We start from the raw sequence: 18,147 nt of genomic DNA on the forward strand, positions 1-18,147 counted from the left end.
CTCATGTTGAAACATGCTGATTCCCAGACTGTCCGCGGGCTGGATTTAGAAGGCGATTGGGCCACATCTGGCCCCTGGGCCTTAGTTTGCCTACCCATGCTCTAGTACTTAGGGTGCTTATCACCACCATGGATATGAAGATATTGTGTGTACATGATAAGAAACATGATTAGTAATTAGTTTCATCTAGTAGCGACCATTGCTTCATATAACCAAGTATTCATATGATGAACACTGTCATGTGAGTCAGCCTAAACAGATACTCAAATATCTACACAACAGAAAGTATTCAGAGATTATGGTTGTTTCGCCCACATTTTCAGCAGACTCTCCCTTTTTCAGTGATTTTCAGTACTGATCCATGATTTATTTGCACTTTCCTCATGCTCTCAGCAACATCATCACATAGATATATCTGATTGGCGGTGCATCATGGCAATGCCATGCAGTTTCTGATTAGGTGAGATAACTCATGTGACTAATCCAAGGAGAGAGAAGCAGGAAATGCAGGTGTGGGTGGGGAAATAGAACAATGTTAATCGGGTTATTTTTTTCCAGCACAAATTTCCAGGCCAATTAAATTGTAATTTATACTTGAAAATCAAAAGTAGATTATCTAGCAGTTCCTATGCTATTTTGCCCAAATATTTGATACTGTTAAACTGTATAGTGCTGAGTTGTAGATATATTCTAAAACAGTTCTGTAACTTTTACTACCATACAATGTTTATATAGCATTTAAATTACAAGGCACTTAGTGGGAGGTAAGTCACTATAATTATGATCTATATATGAGTTGTCCAAGGCCATGCAATAAGAAAATGGCAGGGATGGGGTTTGAAGCCTATTCTCTATCCATTGGACTACAATGCCACTAAAAGAGTTCAGTGATCTGTGTAGGATGATTCTTCCAAGCACAATGATTGGTACCAGGTAGCATCTCTTTGATCTCTCCAACTGTCCACTGCCTAGGAACCTTTCAATGAGCATTACCCAAGAACACCAAGTGGAAATCACTCCTTTGAAAACACTGATACTTCAGAAACACTGCACTTCAACCTGAGTCCTAAGTAAAAACTTTTTAAAAGCAAGGTTCATAAATGGTTAAGCATAAAATTTGTAACTGACTGGAGCTGGCAGCCCACAATACAAGCCAAGCTTCTCCTGAAAGTTATGAACAGAGTGGAAGTGAAATGCACTAAAACATTTACTTGCACACCAACTGGTTTCAAAAGAAAGTTCATCCCTTACACTTGTCTGTGAAATACCCAGAATCAATTGCAAGTTTAGAAACATAGCGGAAGTTCAAAGGGGGTCTTTTTAGGATTCTTATAAAGATCTACAGAGAAGCATGTTGAAAAATTAATAGTTAAGATAAGTTCCTGCTCCTATAGCCAACAAAGAATGAGCCACTGGGAAGCATTATTCACTTCCACAAATATGTGAAGGTGAAACTAAGAAGCGTGCCTGAGTTGCACTTTTTCGCCTCCCAGCTAGTTAATATTCCTTGTGTGCCATGTGTTTTAGATTGCAAGCCTGAGGGCAGGGAATGGCCTGATTCACAAGCCACACTAAGTGTGAACACATGAATATGTGGGATCTTAGGGAGCAGCTTGCAGCTGCTTTCTCCTCCCTGGCCCTTTTAGCTGCTGTGATGACTCAAGTCAAGGTTTAGCTTAAACATTTGGCTTAGATTGTTGCCGGAACCCAGGCTCATGGTTAAACCCTCTCCACACTAACCACAAGCTCAGCAGCTGCAGGCTCCTCTCTGGGAGTTGGCATTTGTGAGTCTCACTAAGCCAATGTGATATCAGAGGTGGATTTGGCACCCCTAGCCTCTCACTTTCCATTCTGCATAATGGTTGCAGAGCCCCTTGCGGCATCCCCAAGGCTCTTTGCCCAGCGCAAAGGAACTGGTCACACACCCCTAAATCTTCCTCTGGTGATGAGCAAACCATGTCATCATCTTATTACTGGTGTAAGTCATTCCGGGAGCTTATTTCAGCTGAAAGCAGGCTAAAATGGTTTTGAAGATAGATGAATATTTAATCTCAAAGTTTTCTTAGAGGTTTGGTTGTGGATACTAAGAAGTCTGGCATTGGGATGAAGGTGTGATCGTTTCCTTGAGAGGTTCAGAGAAAGAACGGCAGGAAAGGCAATGCTGCTCTATCACTGACAGTGAGTGTTTCAATGTACCAGCAGTGAAAGTAAGATAAAAAGACACGACAACGCATCTCACCCACAAGGGCTTCTAACACTTTCGGGAAGCCCTGCTGATATAACTGCTTGTGTGCAGATCCTACAGAGCATGCCAACGGAGAAAGGAAGGTCACTTAGAGATACCAAATCCACATTTCAAAGTACTAGCATCAATAAAAGGTCTTATCATGGGGTTTTGTAGGTAACTGAAAATAAGCATTAATAGCTGTGCACTCTGCTTTGATTGAACAGGTCTTTAAGACCTAAACCAATTAGTAACAATTCTTTGATGCTTAATTTGTCATTTCGCTTAATTGATTTTTTTTTAAAATCCCATTTATTTCGTAGGCGGATAAAAAGTGACATGTTTGGCTTTTCTCTAGGCAGACTAGTTCAAGTGGCTAAGCTCTTAGTACAATATTTTTCTGGAAATTTTCAAGGAAAACAAACACAGCAGCATGTAAGGCATATACAATTGAAAAGGACAATTGATGGCCATGCTGGGTGGAGAAACTGTGGGAGGACACACCTATGAAGAGAAGCTCTGAATGTATCACACCCTTAATCTGTGCAATTGTCTACTGAATCTTATAAAGCCAATCCCTCAGAAGTGAAATTACAGCAGAGATGTCTCCTTCCAAACATGTGGATAGCCTTTTAATTCATTAGCACTGCATTCTGAACCCAGCCAAAGAAAAAATGGTTCCTTGTTCGCTTTTACAACAGCATTCAATAGGCAACAGAATCAGACTTTAAAGGTCAGTCATTTTTAATGAGACAATAGGATGAGTTGAGACGACAGGCTTGATGTGTTGTGGTTTGGACTAATATGTTGGTGGGATCACATCCTAAACTAACAGCAAGAGCAGTCTTCATTTGAGCAGCTCATTCAGTACGCCATGTCCATCAGCAGCCAATTCTGGATGTTTTAAGTTCAGGGTTTCTCAAATATCTCCCCACATGCATGAAAAGAATTTCCTGAGTTTCCTCAAATGAAGCTGCCCTGGTAGTGCTCTCTTTTCAGTTAGGGAATACGCAAGCAATGGAATCCATGAAAAGCAAATAAGGTCATCAAAAATAATTCACACTTCCCATGGCAATGTCTAGGTCTCCCTAGCCTTATATGAAAAACAAGGTTTAAATCCAACCCAGGGGCACTTTTCTTCACAGAATTTACACAGAAGTAGATCTAAAATTTAATCCTTCCAATCTGTTGTCACATGCAAAGTAATAAACAATGTCCACAAATCTGAGCCACTTACCTATCATAGTTTTCTTTCTGTAAAGCAGTCTGTAAAGAAAATACAACCCACCCCCCCAAATGCCAGTGGTAAAAAACACACACAAGAACACCAACTGAGGGCAGATCCACACAGTACATTTAAAGTATGTTCAATACAAATTCAACACACATTGCAAACACACTGCATATATTACCCAGTTATTCACATAAACTATCAAAACTGCTAAAGAAACACGTGTTTACCGGCATAATGTAAGAGGAAGTGACAACTGATGATCTATTCCTTTAGGGAACAATGACTTAGAAAACTCCTACATATTTGTGTAGTGGCAGTAAACTTATTTAACTATGAGGGTTAACTGCAACATGTTATATATATAGGGCTGCTTCTGAAGACGGTTTGGAAACTTCAGCTGGTGCAGAATTCAGCGACCAGGCCTTTGACTGATTAACATTCTATAGCCTTTTAAATGTGTTTGTGGGAGTGGGATTATTAGCTTGTTTTTGTTTTACTATGTATTTTTTGTTCTCATTTTGTATTTTTTACGTTGTAAACTGCCCTGTGATCTTTGGATGAAAGGCAATAAAATAAATAAATAAATAAATAAATAAATAAATAAATAAATCCATCCATCCATCCATCCATCCATCCATCCATCCATCCATCCTCACCTCAGTGGATTTCTAATTTTTCTTCTAATTCTGTTCACGATTGGAGATATAAGATTATCTCAGGGTGGATCCACCCCATATATTTAAAGGACATTCAATGCATGTTTAAAGAACATGACACACACCCCATTGAATCGTGGGGACTCTAGTTTCCTGCAAAGAACTGACATTTCCAATGCTCTTAAACTACAGTTCCCAGGATTCCATGGGCAAAGTCATGTATTTTAAATGTGCATTGGATATGTTTTAAATGTATACATGGGATCTGCCCTGAATCTTACAAATGGGATGGGTTTGGGTTTTTTTTTACACCAGGCTATGTTAATGTAATGGGATAAAAAATAGTCCTGTGCATTCCCCCCCCCCAGTAGAAACCAACCTAGAGAAGCAAATAAGTGCCCTTCTTCTCACACACAACACATGGCTTGGGTATGGGAAAACTTAACCACCATGAGACACATTTCAATTTGGCTCAGTTTATAAAGATAAACTCTAAAACCGTTGATATCAGTTTCTTAGTTTTTGTTTAATAATTACTGTTTTTAAAAGCAAAAAAATTATCTGGGGAAAGAGATAAAAATGTTCTTCTCCTGAAACACCACATGGCAACATTCTAGTACCCCATACATTGCAAGTGAGATTGAGGCAGTAAAACATTTCCCCACATACTGGTAGTGTACTTCTTATCAATGCTCCGGGAAGATTCTGACATGTCTCTGACATTCTACATTTTCCTTAGAGCTCCCTTATCAACATACAACTGGTATTCAGACCTTACAGATTTGTAAAGACAATATGAATCAGCCTGAAATTATGCAGTTATGGAAAGCTTTCCACTTGTTTGAGGCTTGCCATCCTGGTTATCACTAGTAAAGTAAGGATCCCTTAAAACTTGGCAAATTGAGAAAAGATGAACAGAAGCTCTCACAATTCTTAATAAAATTCTCATCGGGGCAATTTTATTTTATGTTATTTTTCTGCCATGTTCAGGCTTATGAACTCTGGACTTTGCTTTTTTTAAAAAAGGTAACATGATAATAAAAAACAACGAAAACTTCAATTTCCTAGGGATTTCTTCTTCTCTGGTAAATAAGGGCAGGTCCTATGTATATTTAATACCTGTGCATCTGTTGGAACACTAACAATACTAGTGCCTTGAGGAACTGTACACCACACAACCTGGTTTCTGAAAGATAACATGAGGCCCTTTTGCTCTCCCATATTGTTTTCATGTTGCTTAACACTGTTGTGATTTCTGAGTCTGATTTTCAAGTGCCTAGGGGTTATGCCAAACCCTTGATGCTTTTCTTTTAAAAATATATATTTTAAAAACCATTGGAAATAGTTGACAAAAATGTATTTCCTCTGGGACCACAATATTCAGTATTTGTTTTAAGTGCTTGCTGTTTGCTGAACCAGTTCAGACCATCTTTAAAATATCATCAACTTGCATGCTGCAAGAGAAAATGTGTGCATGTGTTAACAACTGACAATTCCCAGTTTTTCCTTCTGTTGCAGTTAAGAAGGAAGCACCAAAAGGCATTATACTTCATGGTATACCAACTCTGGATTTAGCTAGGGCTGCCATACGTCTAGATTTTCCAGGACATGTCCTGGAATTCGCCTCCAAAAATGGCATCCTGGATTATTTTTTGGAAATCGGGCCAAAAAAAAGGGGTTAAATTGTGCCCAAAATGCCATTAGAAGCTCCAAAACTCAAATTATTGTAGCTTTTACTAAAAAACATTAAAAAAATGCCAAACAACAACTTTGTCCTGATTTTCACTTTTAGCAAACCTGCTTAACAGAAATTGTAAAATTAAATCTGGGAATATGACTACATGCTTTCAAGTTCTCCAGCCCCTTGTTCGTTGCAGTTACCTTTTTCTGAACCTTTTTGAAAGAAAAATCTCTCTCTCTATTACTTGGATGGCAGACTATTTTTTATAAAAAGACCTACAGCTCCAACTCCTTTCCTCTATATTGCTTTTTAAAAATCAGATCTACCAAAACATAGACCCCACACAGATGACCAAATTATCCCAGGATGAGCTTTAGTACCCAAAAGTAACTTTTTTGTCTATATCATCCTAAAAAGCAGAGAGAAGGAATGTGTTCAATACTTTTTGTCCCAGCAGCTGGGTGACACTCTAGACCTAATGGACGGCACAAGCTATTGAAGTGATTCAGCATAGTGTGCCTGAAAGATGAATTGTAAGAGAGACAGATGACAGTTTTATAACTCTCAAATATCTGTGAAGTGATGGGCATCCCACTATTCTTTTCAAAGCTGACTTATCTTTTAACCTATCAGAAAGGCTCATTTTCTACAGCAAAGTACTGTCAGCAGACAGTCAAGGCAGCACCAGCAGCACAGCGAAACAGTTTAATGGACTATATTGTGTTGTGCTTGAGATGGAGAAAAAAATAACATCTATTTATTTTTAAACTGTGTACGCCTTTCCAGAAATTCTCTCTCCCTGTCCCTGCTCAAGACCACTTTAATCATTCAAGGCTTCATACATGCTAGTTTACAAAGTTGGGAGTATGTCTTGGGGCTCAACACTTTCCCTCTACCTCTCCTACCACACACTGGCTGAAGCATGAAGATATTGGCTTATATTAGGCCACAGTTGTGGTTTCCTGGCTTGTTAATTGACACTAAGTATGGAACAGTTCCAGTATACAACTATAAACATGCTGTCTTTATGGACCTAATGGGGAACTCGAGCACAATACAAGCCTTGAACATTACACCCAAATCAGGATATGGTGTGAGGAAAGAGTGCTTTGATGCTAATTCCCAGGTTCATACACCAGGTTTATAAAACTTAAAATGATTCCCTGAACTGGACCACTGTCTCCTCCCAGATTTAAAAGTGGACCACTTGACATTATTATTATTTAAATGTTTTTATTCCAGAATTGCAAAAATGATCATTGCATGTGTATGCAACATTTGTGTCCCTAATAGATTGGATGAGGGAAAGCAATGTAATGCATATTGCCAATTGATTCAGTAGCAGGATCAAAACAATGATTTCTGTTATAAAACCCCCAGAAACTCTATTGTGGAAAGTGTGATTCATATTCCATTGTAACAAAACAGAATTAAAATTAAGTAGCACACCCTAAAAATGCAGTCTTAGTATTGCCAGGATACTGTGCTTGGCATTCTTCAAGCTGACTTACCGAACATCTGTACAGGTTATACATGATATGCACCGACTATTTGTTGTAATGAGGTTCAGTGCCACAGATGTCTCACTGTCAGAGGTTGGGTGTGCTCCACATTTAAAGTAGAATTCCTGCAATATTGAAGAAGAGATAAAAGGAAGATTACATACTTGCACTTCATGTCCTCTCTTTATCTTAGTCGAAGTGAAGTCTGAGGCAGTAGATAAATCACTACTGCCAGTGGAAAAAGGGGATGCTCATTAGGAATGCTTTAGGAAGGATGCCTCACAGTATCTTTGTACAAGGTGTATATTTTGCTCTTTGGACATCATCTGAAGAAAGAGAATGCATTAGCACTTGCATAGATTCTGTGATGGTTTTCTTGCAGGAATGAGGGATTAATGGAGAACCAAACTGGTACAGAAATAAAAAGGTCCTGGATTCTACAAGGATTTATCCACATGCAGGAGGCTGTTTCCTCACTCAGACCTTACTCACAAGATTCTGTTGTTGAGTAGTGGATTTTCCCACATCCAGATGCTAATCAAGGTAACATATGTACACTTCCACTTCTAGCTTGGGAAGCATGTTAGAACCAAGGCAAGGCAGTACATGAATGCAGTGGAAGCTAAACCAGAGAATGAAAACTTGTGACGCTTCAGATGTTGCTGCCTTTAGCGCCCTTCAGCCCCAGCCAGCATAGGAAATGGTCAGGGGTGATGGGAGTTACGGCCCAAAAAATATCTGGAGGGCCATCAATTCCCTACCCTGGTCCAGGATTAATGAATTTCTGAGCTGAAATCCAGAGAATAGAAGGCATTGCCCTTTGACTAGGCAGAGACAGAAAGCCAGACTCCTAGACTCTTCCAGCTCTATTTCTATTAATACATTGTGAGTAAAGCATAACTCTGTTGAAACCATCACCAAACACACCTTTAAGCTCTGAGAGTATCAAGAATCTGGTCTATAACCTTATATGGAAATACAAACAGAACATGAGCAGAAATGTTGCTTATCAAAAGAAGATGTTTATGTGGCTGTTTAACTATTGTAGAAGGAGTGGGGACACCCCCCCTCCCAAAAAGACATTACAGAAGCATAAAAAGTTACCCAGTTAAAAAGTATATCACTGGAGAGCTTCTGTACAGTTCTGTACAAAGTGTTATAAACCCAACAGAATTATATCTACTGCTAAGGATATGACAAAGTGTAAACAGAGGACATAAATATCCCAGCAACAAAGAACAGAGTTTACTGTCATGACACACTGTGCTGTGTGCTGCATTTAATAAGGAATATACTTTTCTTGATGAAAGGGATTCTGCCCCCCCCAATATATAGTTTACTGCCTCCATACTGTTTTTTGTTTTTTTACACAGTCATTTAATGTATAGCTAGCAAGCAGGTGTCAGGACTGGTCGTTGTCCTCTTCAGATCGCCACACAAACGCTTCTTGTTCTTTTATAACTTTTTTTTGTGTATCAACAAACAAACTTATAAATGGTTCTTATCTTTAACTATTCTTCCTCAGAGTCACTTCTTTCAGATACCTTCTGAGCTCTGCTTCTCCGTGACCAGCCACCCTCAAAATGGCAAAGGCGCCCTTGCCTTCGCTTTCCCGCTCTTTTTTCTAACCTCCTCACTAGAGCTGGCTTGTATCTCCCCTCCTCCGAATCTGAGCTAGAACTTAACCCTTGCCTTTCCTGTGAACATCCTGTCCCTCCCCGTTGTTCCTGTTGCTCTCTTCTATTAGATTCACTGCTCTCCTCCCCACCTTGGGGAAAATATTCTCCCTCTGGGAAACTGGAAACTTCTAACTCTAACTCTTCCCTGACAGTAGGAATGCAGCTCTATGGTATAATTTGATCCTATTCATTTCAACTAGGTATTTTCAAAATTTGTCAGACCTGTAAACAGCAAGAACCATTGCCAGGAGAAACTCATGCCCACATTGTTCTTCATGATATGAATAACTTGCCGACTGCACTACATCATGTTCCATTGAAAACAACTGATGGACCAGAACAGATATATTATAGTGGTGTTGACTACTGGAGTCTGACAATGCATCGCATGAACATTTGCTTCTCCCCAAAAATAAAATATTGTGATGTGAAAAACAACACCCCCCTTTTCTGAGTATTTTATAAAAACAGATAATTTAAGTCTGTCTTGCAAAGTGGTGATTCAATCATGATCAAAAGAAGTGTTTTAGAATATTGTAGAATATTATTATTGTGCTGTTCTTTCTGAATTCTAACTTGAAATTGAGTCTAAGAGTCTAAGAAAAAGTCTAATGCTGCGAAAACCCAGTAAAAAGGATAAAAGAATGAAAGCACACAATTTCTTCCTTTCCTTCTATTTTGCCCTAATAACATTTATCTGGATATTTATCAAGACTTTGGGATCACTGACTTTGGGATTTGGTGTCAATACTAATGGTTAATGACTTGCAGTTTCACCAAAATGCACATAAAAATCTGTGTTCACACATTGCTATCACCTACATTTCCTTGAACATCTTTTTTTTTATTCCTGCAGGGGTGTAATACCACTGGTAAAGATATGGTTCTGTATCATGAACCTGATATGAATTTTAAAGTTGGAGAATTTAAAAAGACAACTTTCTCCACTAATTTGTCCTTCTGCCATTATTATTAAAATTATACATCTGTTAAGAATAATTTAGATATTTGTAGGCTACAATCCTATGCACTCACTTAAATGGGAATAACTCTCATGGAACTTGATGTGGCTTACTTCTGAGTAAGGTAAAAGGTAAAGCTAAAGGACCCCTGGATGGTTAAGTCCAGTCAAATTCAACTATGGGGTGCGGAGCTTATCTCCGCTTTCAGGCCGAGGGAGCTGGTGTTTGTCTGCATGCAGTTTTTCCGGGTCACGTGGCCAGCATGACAAAACCACTTCTGGTGTATGGAATACTGTGACAAGTGCCAGAGTGCACAGAAACACCGTTTACCTTCCCACCACAGCGGTACCTATTTATCTACTCACGCTGGTATGCTTTCAAACTGTAGGATGCACTGTTAATGTCATTCCCATGGCAAGAGTGGAGCTAATGGCCCTCGAGTCCCTTTCAGATAAACAGATTTGTAACAGAATACGCTGTAACTACGGTGAACTGCTAGGCATTTAATCATTAATATGATTTAGATATGAAGTTTAAATTGATATAATATGGGTCTAGTTTCTGGGGAGTTACAGAGCAATCCTAAGTGGGGTTGGGGAGCAGTGCAGGGATGGATCCATTGCTGAATCACAAGCCCTGTGAGCTTGCACCAGGCAAAACAGAACAGGTGTGTGTAAGAGCAGTTTTTCTTTCTTTTTCACTATGCCAGCTCCAGGCTGGCATAGCTGAGGGAACAAAGAACTGAGTCCCTTGGGGGATGCAAAGACTTTGAGTGCAGCAGATCCCCATCTCTCAAATGTGCCATATAATGGCTTTCTGCCTACTTCTGCTGGCAAGAGAACCACCAGCAGTAACTTTCCACCTGTCTGGGCACAGCTGAGGCCTCTGCCATCAGAAACATTCCTTTCCACTGGATAGGTATCATTCTGCAATATTAAGCCCTTTCTATCATCAACACCATTGGCGGAGTTTCCTGCTATGCCCAAAGCAATTCCCACCGAACTTGTGCTATTATTTCCGACAAGCTTCTTTTATTAGCAGGGAAGGAAATTATGACACGTAAGAAGCTACCACATTTCTTACACATGGATATTCCATTAAGTTGTAGTTAGCTACATTGCTGTCTCCAGAGACCAGATATTATAACTTTCATCATTAGTAATTAATCTGCATTTTGGGGGAAATGTTGCTAATTATTTTTGAATTCTAATTGTGTGTGCTCTCTGTGTAGAATGCTGTGCAAGTTATTAACAGAAAGGAAATTATTAGTTCTTGTAAAGCAGCCAATAGATGTACGTTGTGTGCATAATCCTTTTTTGTTTGTTTTTAAAGGACAATATTGCCATAAAAAGCATGATTACCAAATATACAAGTAACATTTCTCCCCAAAATTAAATATTTGTTTTCTGATTAACAGGCTGGCTACAAACCTCAAAGAACTTAATCCATTGTAGTACAGTTAACTCTCAAACTATCCAGCCTCTTGGTCTGTATGCAGTTAGCATTTTGTTTCAGTGAAGTAACCCTCTATTTTCTATGCAGTACTTCGAAGAACAGGCTAACACGCTAGAAGTGTGTGTGTGTGTGTGTGTGTGTGTATGAAAGAGAGAGAGAGAGAGAGAGACAGAGAGAGAGAGAACTCACCCATCAACTCTCCCTCTAGCTTGATTCAAAATACCTGCTGTTAAACAACCTATTTTTTGAAACACTTATAACAGATTTGTTTGACTTTCAAGCCTGTTCCAATACTCAGTCCTGTCATGCTCCCATCCCTAAGACACAGGGAGCGTTCAAGTCTAAGACTCCCTCCCTTATCCCATCCCCACCTACCACTGAAGTCAAGCCCTCCTGGTCACCTTTGGGGCATCACACCTGAGACCCCCAAAGAGTCTCTTTCAGACTTAGTTTATTATCCAAAGCCTCATGCACCGAGTCGGGGAAAAGGAAGTATGATTAAATTGCATGTAGAATCATAACTTCCCCTCTGTGGCCTAGCACCTCATTCAGAAATATTTTTTAAAGTGTTCTCATACATTTCTCACCCCCGCTCCCCGTTCGCTCTCTCCCACAAAGGTCAGAGTTGATCTATTAACTGAGACCAAGCGTACTGGATCTGGACAGCCTTGATGAAGAACTGGCAAAGGAGTCTGAGCCCAAAGAGCTTTTATCATGAATAGCAGGTCTTTTCTCCGACTTCGCCAGAGGCATTCTGAAAAGGGCAGTGGGTTCAGTCAGTCAGCACACAGACAGAAAGCAGATATTGGAGAGAGACACGCACACTGCTCTATTGTCGATGGTCATATTCAATTTTTTGTGCACTTTTAAAGCCTTTATATTGAGCTACCCAAGAACTTATTGCTGCCCGCTTACTTGGAAATGCTTTGACTAAACTTGGAGATATACATTATTATCAGCAGTAATAGTACAACTTGTTATGTAACATTTTTGCCCACCTGAGTCACTGTATTCCCTCTCACTACATGAAGAATGGGAAAACTGGTGCTCTTCAGGTGTTGTCAGACTACAGCTCCCACCTTCAGTTATGATGGGCCATGCTGGTGGGACTTGGAGTCCTGCAATATCTGGAGGACCAGAGGTTTCCTAGTTCCTTCCTACATTTTTTTCAAATGAAATTTTGTGGAATTTCACAAATTTAGCAACGGGGCAAGGAGAATGTCTTGGGGCAACAAGAATTTTTAAAAAATACTTCTGCCTCAAAACAGCTTACAATCTCAAATAAAAAACAACTCTGGTCAGCCACCTTGCAGCTGCATTTTGAACCATGCTCTCTGGAAGCCTGCCCACCATGGCTAATTCAAGCTAGAGGGGGGTGGGGGTTATCTTTTGGGAAGCCCTCCATGGACCCTGAGGTACTTGACAACTACTGATCACCTCCTAGGCCATGTTCAACATCCTTTTAATGTACAAAGCCCTGAACAACTCAGTCATGTTACCTGAAAGACCACCTGGACTGTAAGAGCATTTATACCACCTGGAGAAATTCTACTTGTGCTATCACACCATACAGAGTCTCATAAGGCAGTGACCCAAAAACGGGCATTTTCTGCTGTGGCCCCTGTACTGTAGAATGCTCTTCCCTCTCTGCCTTATATGAAGCAGCAATTGTGAATTGTTTCAAACATCTTTTGAAGACTTATCTTTTTGCCCATGCTTTCCTTGATCCACAAGAAGGGACCCTGGTTTATGTGTCTGAATTTCTGTTCCATTTGCTTTCATATTTCCGTATTATTGCTTTGAGCTTCTGTTTTTCCTTGAATGATTTATTGCTTATATTTTAGACTCTGCACCATTGGATATTTTTGAAATATTAAGCAGTTTACTAAGCCTTTTAAATAAATGAAGTGTCTGCTACAGAGAGGTTTTGGACATGATTCTCCTGGGGAAGAGTCATTAGCTCAGTGGCAGAGCAACTGCTTTGCATGGAGAAGGTCTCACTCAATTCCTGACATCTCCAGGAAGGGCCAAGAGAGACCTCTTTCTGAAACCCTGGAGAAGCACTGCCAGTCTGTATATAGACAATCCTGAGATAGATGGACCAACAGCCCTATTTAGTGTAAGCATCCTGTGATGGTTCATCCCAGTCCTCCTCTCTAGACAAGTTATACCACAAAAATATATTCCCCCCCCTCTCTCTATCAGCATCGTTTGATGTAGTTAGAAAAATTGAAGCCATGATTAAACCCATTTTCAACTGTCCGCATCCTCCTTTTGCATACCTGGGCAATATGATACAAAAATTGCAAAACCATAGCTAGAGGTCATAGTTTGTTGAATCCAGCCTGAATTATTTGAGGAGGTAAGTGCCAGCAATAAAATTTAGGTCACGATTCATCCTAGCTGTATTGAACCCAACCCACTGTATTAACATATAGATTGTTAAAGATATGTATGGTCTAATATGAGCTACAAATAAAGCTTGGCATCAAAGAAGCTATTTAAAATGTATCTCCATCATCTTATGCTAGACATCGCTGCTGATTTTCAGGTCTTACATGTATATATCAGCCCTCAAAGTAGAATCCAACTGTTCAATTTTATTATCAAGTGTTTCCTGTAGAGAAACCATCCATTCCTCCAGGCTTAATTTCCACAGGCAATCAGATTTGAATTTGTATGCCAATTTAAGACTCCAAAGGGGCTCCATGAAGGAAAAGTTCAAATATACTAACAGACTGAGTCCTCTGGCAATGTCTCACTTAGAAGAGGAAAAGAAACACTTTATTGTCAGATCTGTGTGCCCTTCCCTTTTCAAACAAACTAACCAAGGCTTCACGAAAAAGCCACTGATCAAAGCCACATAATAATTACACAAGTACACTAAAATAGGAAAGGAAACTATAACATTGGTGAACTGATCTACACGACAACGCGTATCCATATAATCAAATTTCTCAAAGAGACTTAAGTGAACATAATCTAGAAAAAAAACTTAATACATGCAATGCCATCCAGCCATTTTCCTCCACCCATCTCCAGCTGCCTTGTATCCCTTGAATAACTAGTCACAATAATTCAAACTGTATCAGAGACAGTGAATCTGGGATTGCATATAAATTTAAAGTCTTTTACATTAATTTGACAATCAGGGTGTGTTATTTCATCTAGTTCAGAGGGGTTTACAAAGGAAACAAACAAACAAAAACCCATGATGTATGCTTTTTAAAAATGGGCAGAGAAACTTCTGCAGACTATGCTAACCAGCAGTTTTTGATACTGTGGCCTTTGATGACATACCACTCTGTTTTCATAGTTCCAGCAAAAGGAGTTTTTCTGCTAGATCAGGCATGGGAAACGTGTGGACTACAACTCCCACCATCCTTGACTATTTGCCATGCTGGCTGGGAATGATGATAGTTAAGAGTCCAACTATACTTGTTCCCCATTACTGTTCTAGATAAACCAGAAAGTATGCTAGGTGGATTGCATTCAGTTTAGGGGGACAGATAAGTTATTACTCAAACCTGGTACAAGAAGGTTTTCAGTATGTCCTTATGAGTGGGTATCTGACTCATGTCTTCTGATGCCAATAACTCTTCACTTTATTCAACTGTGTAACCCATACCCACCCACCCAACCATATTGCTAATTTAAAATTAATAAATAAAATAGGATAAACCCTACAATAGTAGGGATCATGTATGATTGTTTGAAAAGACAAATATCCCAGTGATGTTCTTTTCAGTTCTTAGAACAGTTCAAAATTGTCATTTCAAAATTTATTAGCATTGTACAAAAGACAATGCATATTTTATGAAAGAGAAAATTGGTTTTTTTTGTTATATCATACTTTTTTGCTGGACTGGGAATGACTTTGACTTCTATCAAAGTTTTGCTTAATGGGAAAATATTGTATTACTTGTCTACCCCTTTTTATTCTTTTCTTCCAAGATTTCTTTCAATATGGTCAGAAGTAATCTTACTTCAAGGTGTGTGTGTATTTCTACCATGGCAGAATATTCATTTTATATAGCACATCATGAGGCCCTAGAATTATTAACAAAATTGACTTTTCTTGTTGAAAAGCAGGGGTAAGAATATTTTCCCCTTACTATTATTCTAATTCACTCTGTCCTATATCTGGTGCTCCTAGGTCAGTGAAATCCTATACTGTACAGATCTACTTAGTAAGCTCCACTGAATATAACTGAACTTACCAGTGCTTTTTTTCCCTAAAAATAAATGTTTAGGGGTACTCTCATTTTGACTCAATAAAATCACCATTTTATAGTTCAAATCAGAAAAAAATAAATACAGTAAATGGACAAAAGTACCAAGATTCACAAAATGTTTAGGGGTATGCGTACCCCCGCGTACCTCCAGAAAAAAAAGCACTGGAACTTATGCCCTAGTAAGTGTACAAAGGATTGCAGCCTTTGGGGTGAAATTCCATACTGAGTTACCTGGAAGTCATATTGAATTCAACAGGGCTTACTTCTGAGTAGCCTTATACAACACAATCGAAACCCAAGGTCCACAGGGATGAGATGATTTTGGTTTAGTGAATCTTGGGCATTCCTACCTGAGCAGGCTGTAAGTCTCTTACTCCAGCACAGATCAAGATCTTCTGAATGAGCAAGCTCCTTAAAATGGCATAATTTATGTCAGTGTAAACCCCAAAATGAATATTCAAGGGATGTGGTGAAGGCAGGACAGGGCAAGGGGAGACTTACACCTATTCCAAACCCTGTTCAGCTTGATTGTGTGACCTAGGTCCAATCCTTGAAACCTAGGACCTATACTCACCTGCTGGCTCAACCTGGGGCTCCTAAATGGAGTTTGGGATAAGGGTAACTTACACCGGTATAAATTACACTGGCCTAAGTTACACCAGCTTCCTATAGTTAGGTCTGCTGTTAGTCATGTTCAAACATACCACTGCAAATTGGTAAAAGACTACCCCAATATAATCTTGATACAATAGCAGCCAATCACATCAAATTTGCTTTTTATTTTCTAGCTCATATCAGTAAAAACTACATGCACTCTCTCACACAAAAAAATGATACAATCCTACATACAGCATCAATATTTCTTCTTTTTCTTTTGCAGTTTATCATTATGCATGTCTGCTTTGGTAATGTACTGGGGGAGGTTTGCAAAGGAGGAAAAGGAACTGTAGCAAACTATGCATGCACAGTGTTTTCCACAAAAATTGGAAAGTAACAACAAAGGATAATTCCTAATATTCCACTTCAGAAGCAAGGCCAGCTGAAAGTCCAGAACGCTGCAATAAATTTGGATCAGAATTTCAGGAGCATCCTTAGAGAAAGGAGCCACGAAATCACTGTATAATTTATATTAGGTAGGAAGTGTATTACCAGAACAGTTCAACTTCATATATAAATTGTAAACGTAGTCGGCTGCTTAGATTTTACTGGGGATTTTATTTCAACAGATAAGCTCATTGCTCTGCTGAGACACATAGTATCAGGTTCTTATATAATTGCTTGAGATATTTTATCCATCACATATAATGAAATCACCCTGTGGAAACAAAATCCCTTTCCTCAAATCTCCAGCTGCTACTGAATGAGACCAGCAGTCTTTGGCTATCACAGCAAACTCTTTAAAGTTGCTCAGATGTCTCTCTCTCTCTTTTTTTAAGGCAAGTAGCATTTACGTTTTAGAGTAAGTAACTGCCAAGCATGGGAAATCTAACGTGGAAAGAACAAGGGCAAACCCACACACACCTGTATGTTCACACCCATCTCAGAACAAAGAACATTTCCAGGCAACGTGCATATAGCACACATGGAACAAAGCAACATTGCCATTGCAAGCCAATGCTGCCATTGTCAAGAAGGAAATGCCTATAGGAGGTAAGCTCCCAGAGAATCATAACTTCTTTAAAATAGTAATTAAAGACAAAACAACCAATCAGCAAATGTATGAATGAAGTTCAAGAATACAAAGAAAGGCAAGGTCTAGTGGAAATTCTAAAGTATTGATCCATTAAAATAAACAAACACATTTTTTAAAAGAAGAAGAAGAGGGGCTTCCACACATACCAGAAAACAATTTGAAGGCATTCCCACAAATGGGCGGCAAGCTCAGAGACAGCACAGATCCATTTTCCACTGTGGCATTTCCCAGAGTTAATTAGAGCCTTCAAAATCCTTTTGGGGAAGTGTTTGCCTGAGCAGCAATTACCAACCAGAATAATGGATGAAAAATATATGAAGATTTAAGTTAATAAGATATACTACAGTGAACATTATGGATAAAATTTTGAATTCTAAGGGGCTTCTTAAGAGTGTTCTCCAAAGATGCAGACTCATTTCTGAATCAAGCTGGGTGGGGAGTTAATACTAAAATTTACTTATTTAAAGCATTATTTTTCATCTTGCTGTTCAGATGAAAATAGGTAGAATGGCTCACAATTTTTTCTCCATGTTGCAAGTTCAATGTTGCAGTTCAGATTCTCTGCCTTCAGGCTTGCAGTCTAAAAGGCATGGAACAAAAGGAAGAGAGTTTGGAAGATGGGAAGAAACAAGCTCAGACACTAGCCTCTGTTACAAAGTGCCTGCAATGACCAGCTGGAATGGAACAATTCTGAAAGAAGTAGCCAAAGGTTACTGGTGTTTCAGCAGTAGCAATGGAAACTCATCACACCCTTCCACATATCTTGATGTGCATTGGTGAAGCTGGTCTCTTAGCTGATCCAATAGAATTCACCCATGGCATTCAG

General features: G+C 39.2%; 1 protein-coding gene across 4 annotated transcripts in view; it reads right to left on the reverse strand.

Annotated features, from left to right (window-relative positions):
- Nucleotides 1-18,147, reverse strand: part of PRKN (parkin RBR E3 ubiquitin protein ligase) — a 589,279-nt gene that overhangs the window by 278,551 nt on the left and 292,581 nt on the right. For all 4 annotated transcript variants that reach the window (XM_053382342.1, XM_053382339.1, XM_053382341.1 and 1 more), the window contains exon 6: nt 7,307-7,422. In XM_053382342.1, coding sequence (XP_053238317.1) covers nt 7,307-7,422 — 116 coding nt within the window. The remainder of the gene's footprint in view (nt 1-7,306; nt 7,423-18,147) is intronic.

This window comes from Podarcis raffonei, chromosome 3, assembly GCF_027172205.1.
Source record: "Podarcis raffonei isolate rPodRaf1 chromosome 3, rPodRaf1.pri, whole genome shotgun sequence".
Taxonomy (NCBI): Eukaryota; Metazoa; Chordata; class Lepidosauria; order Squamata; family Lacertidae; genus Podarcis; species Podarcis raffonei.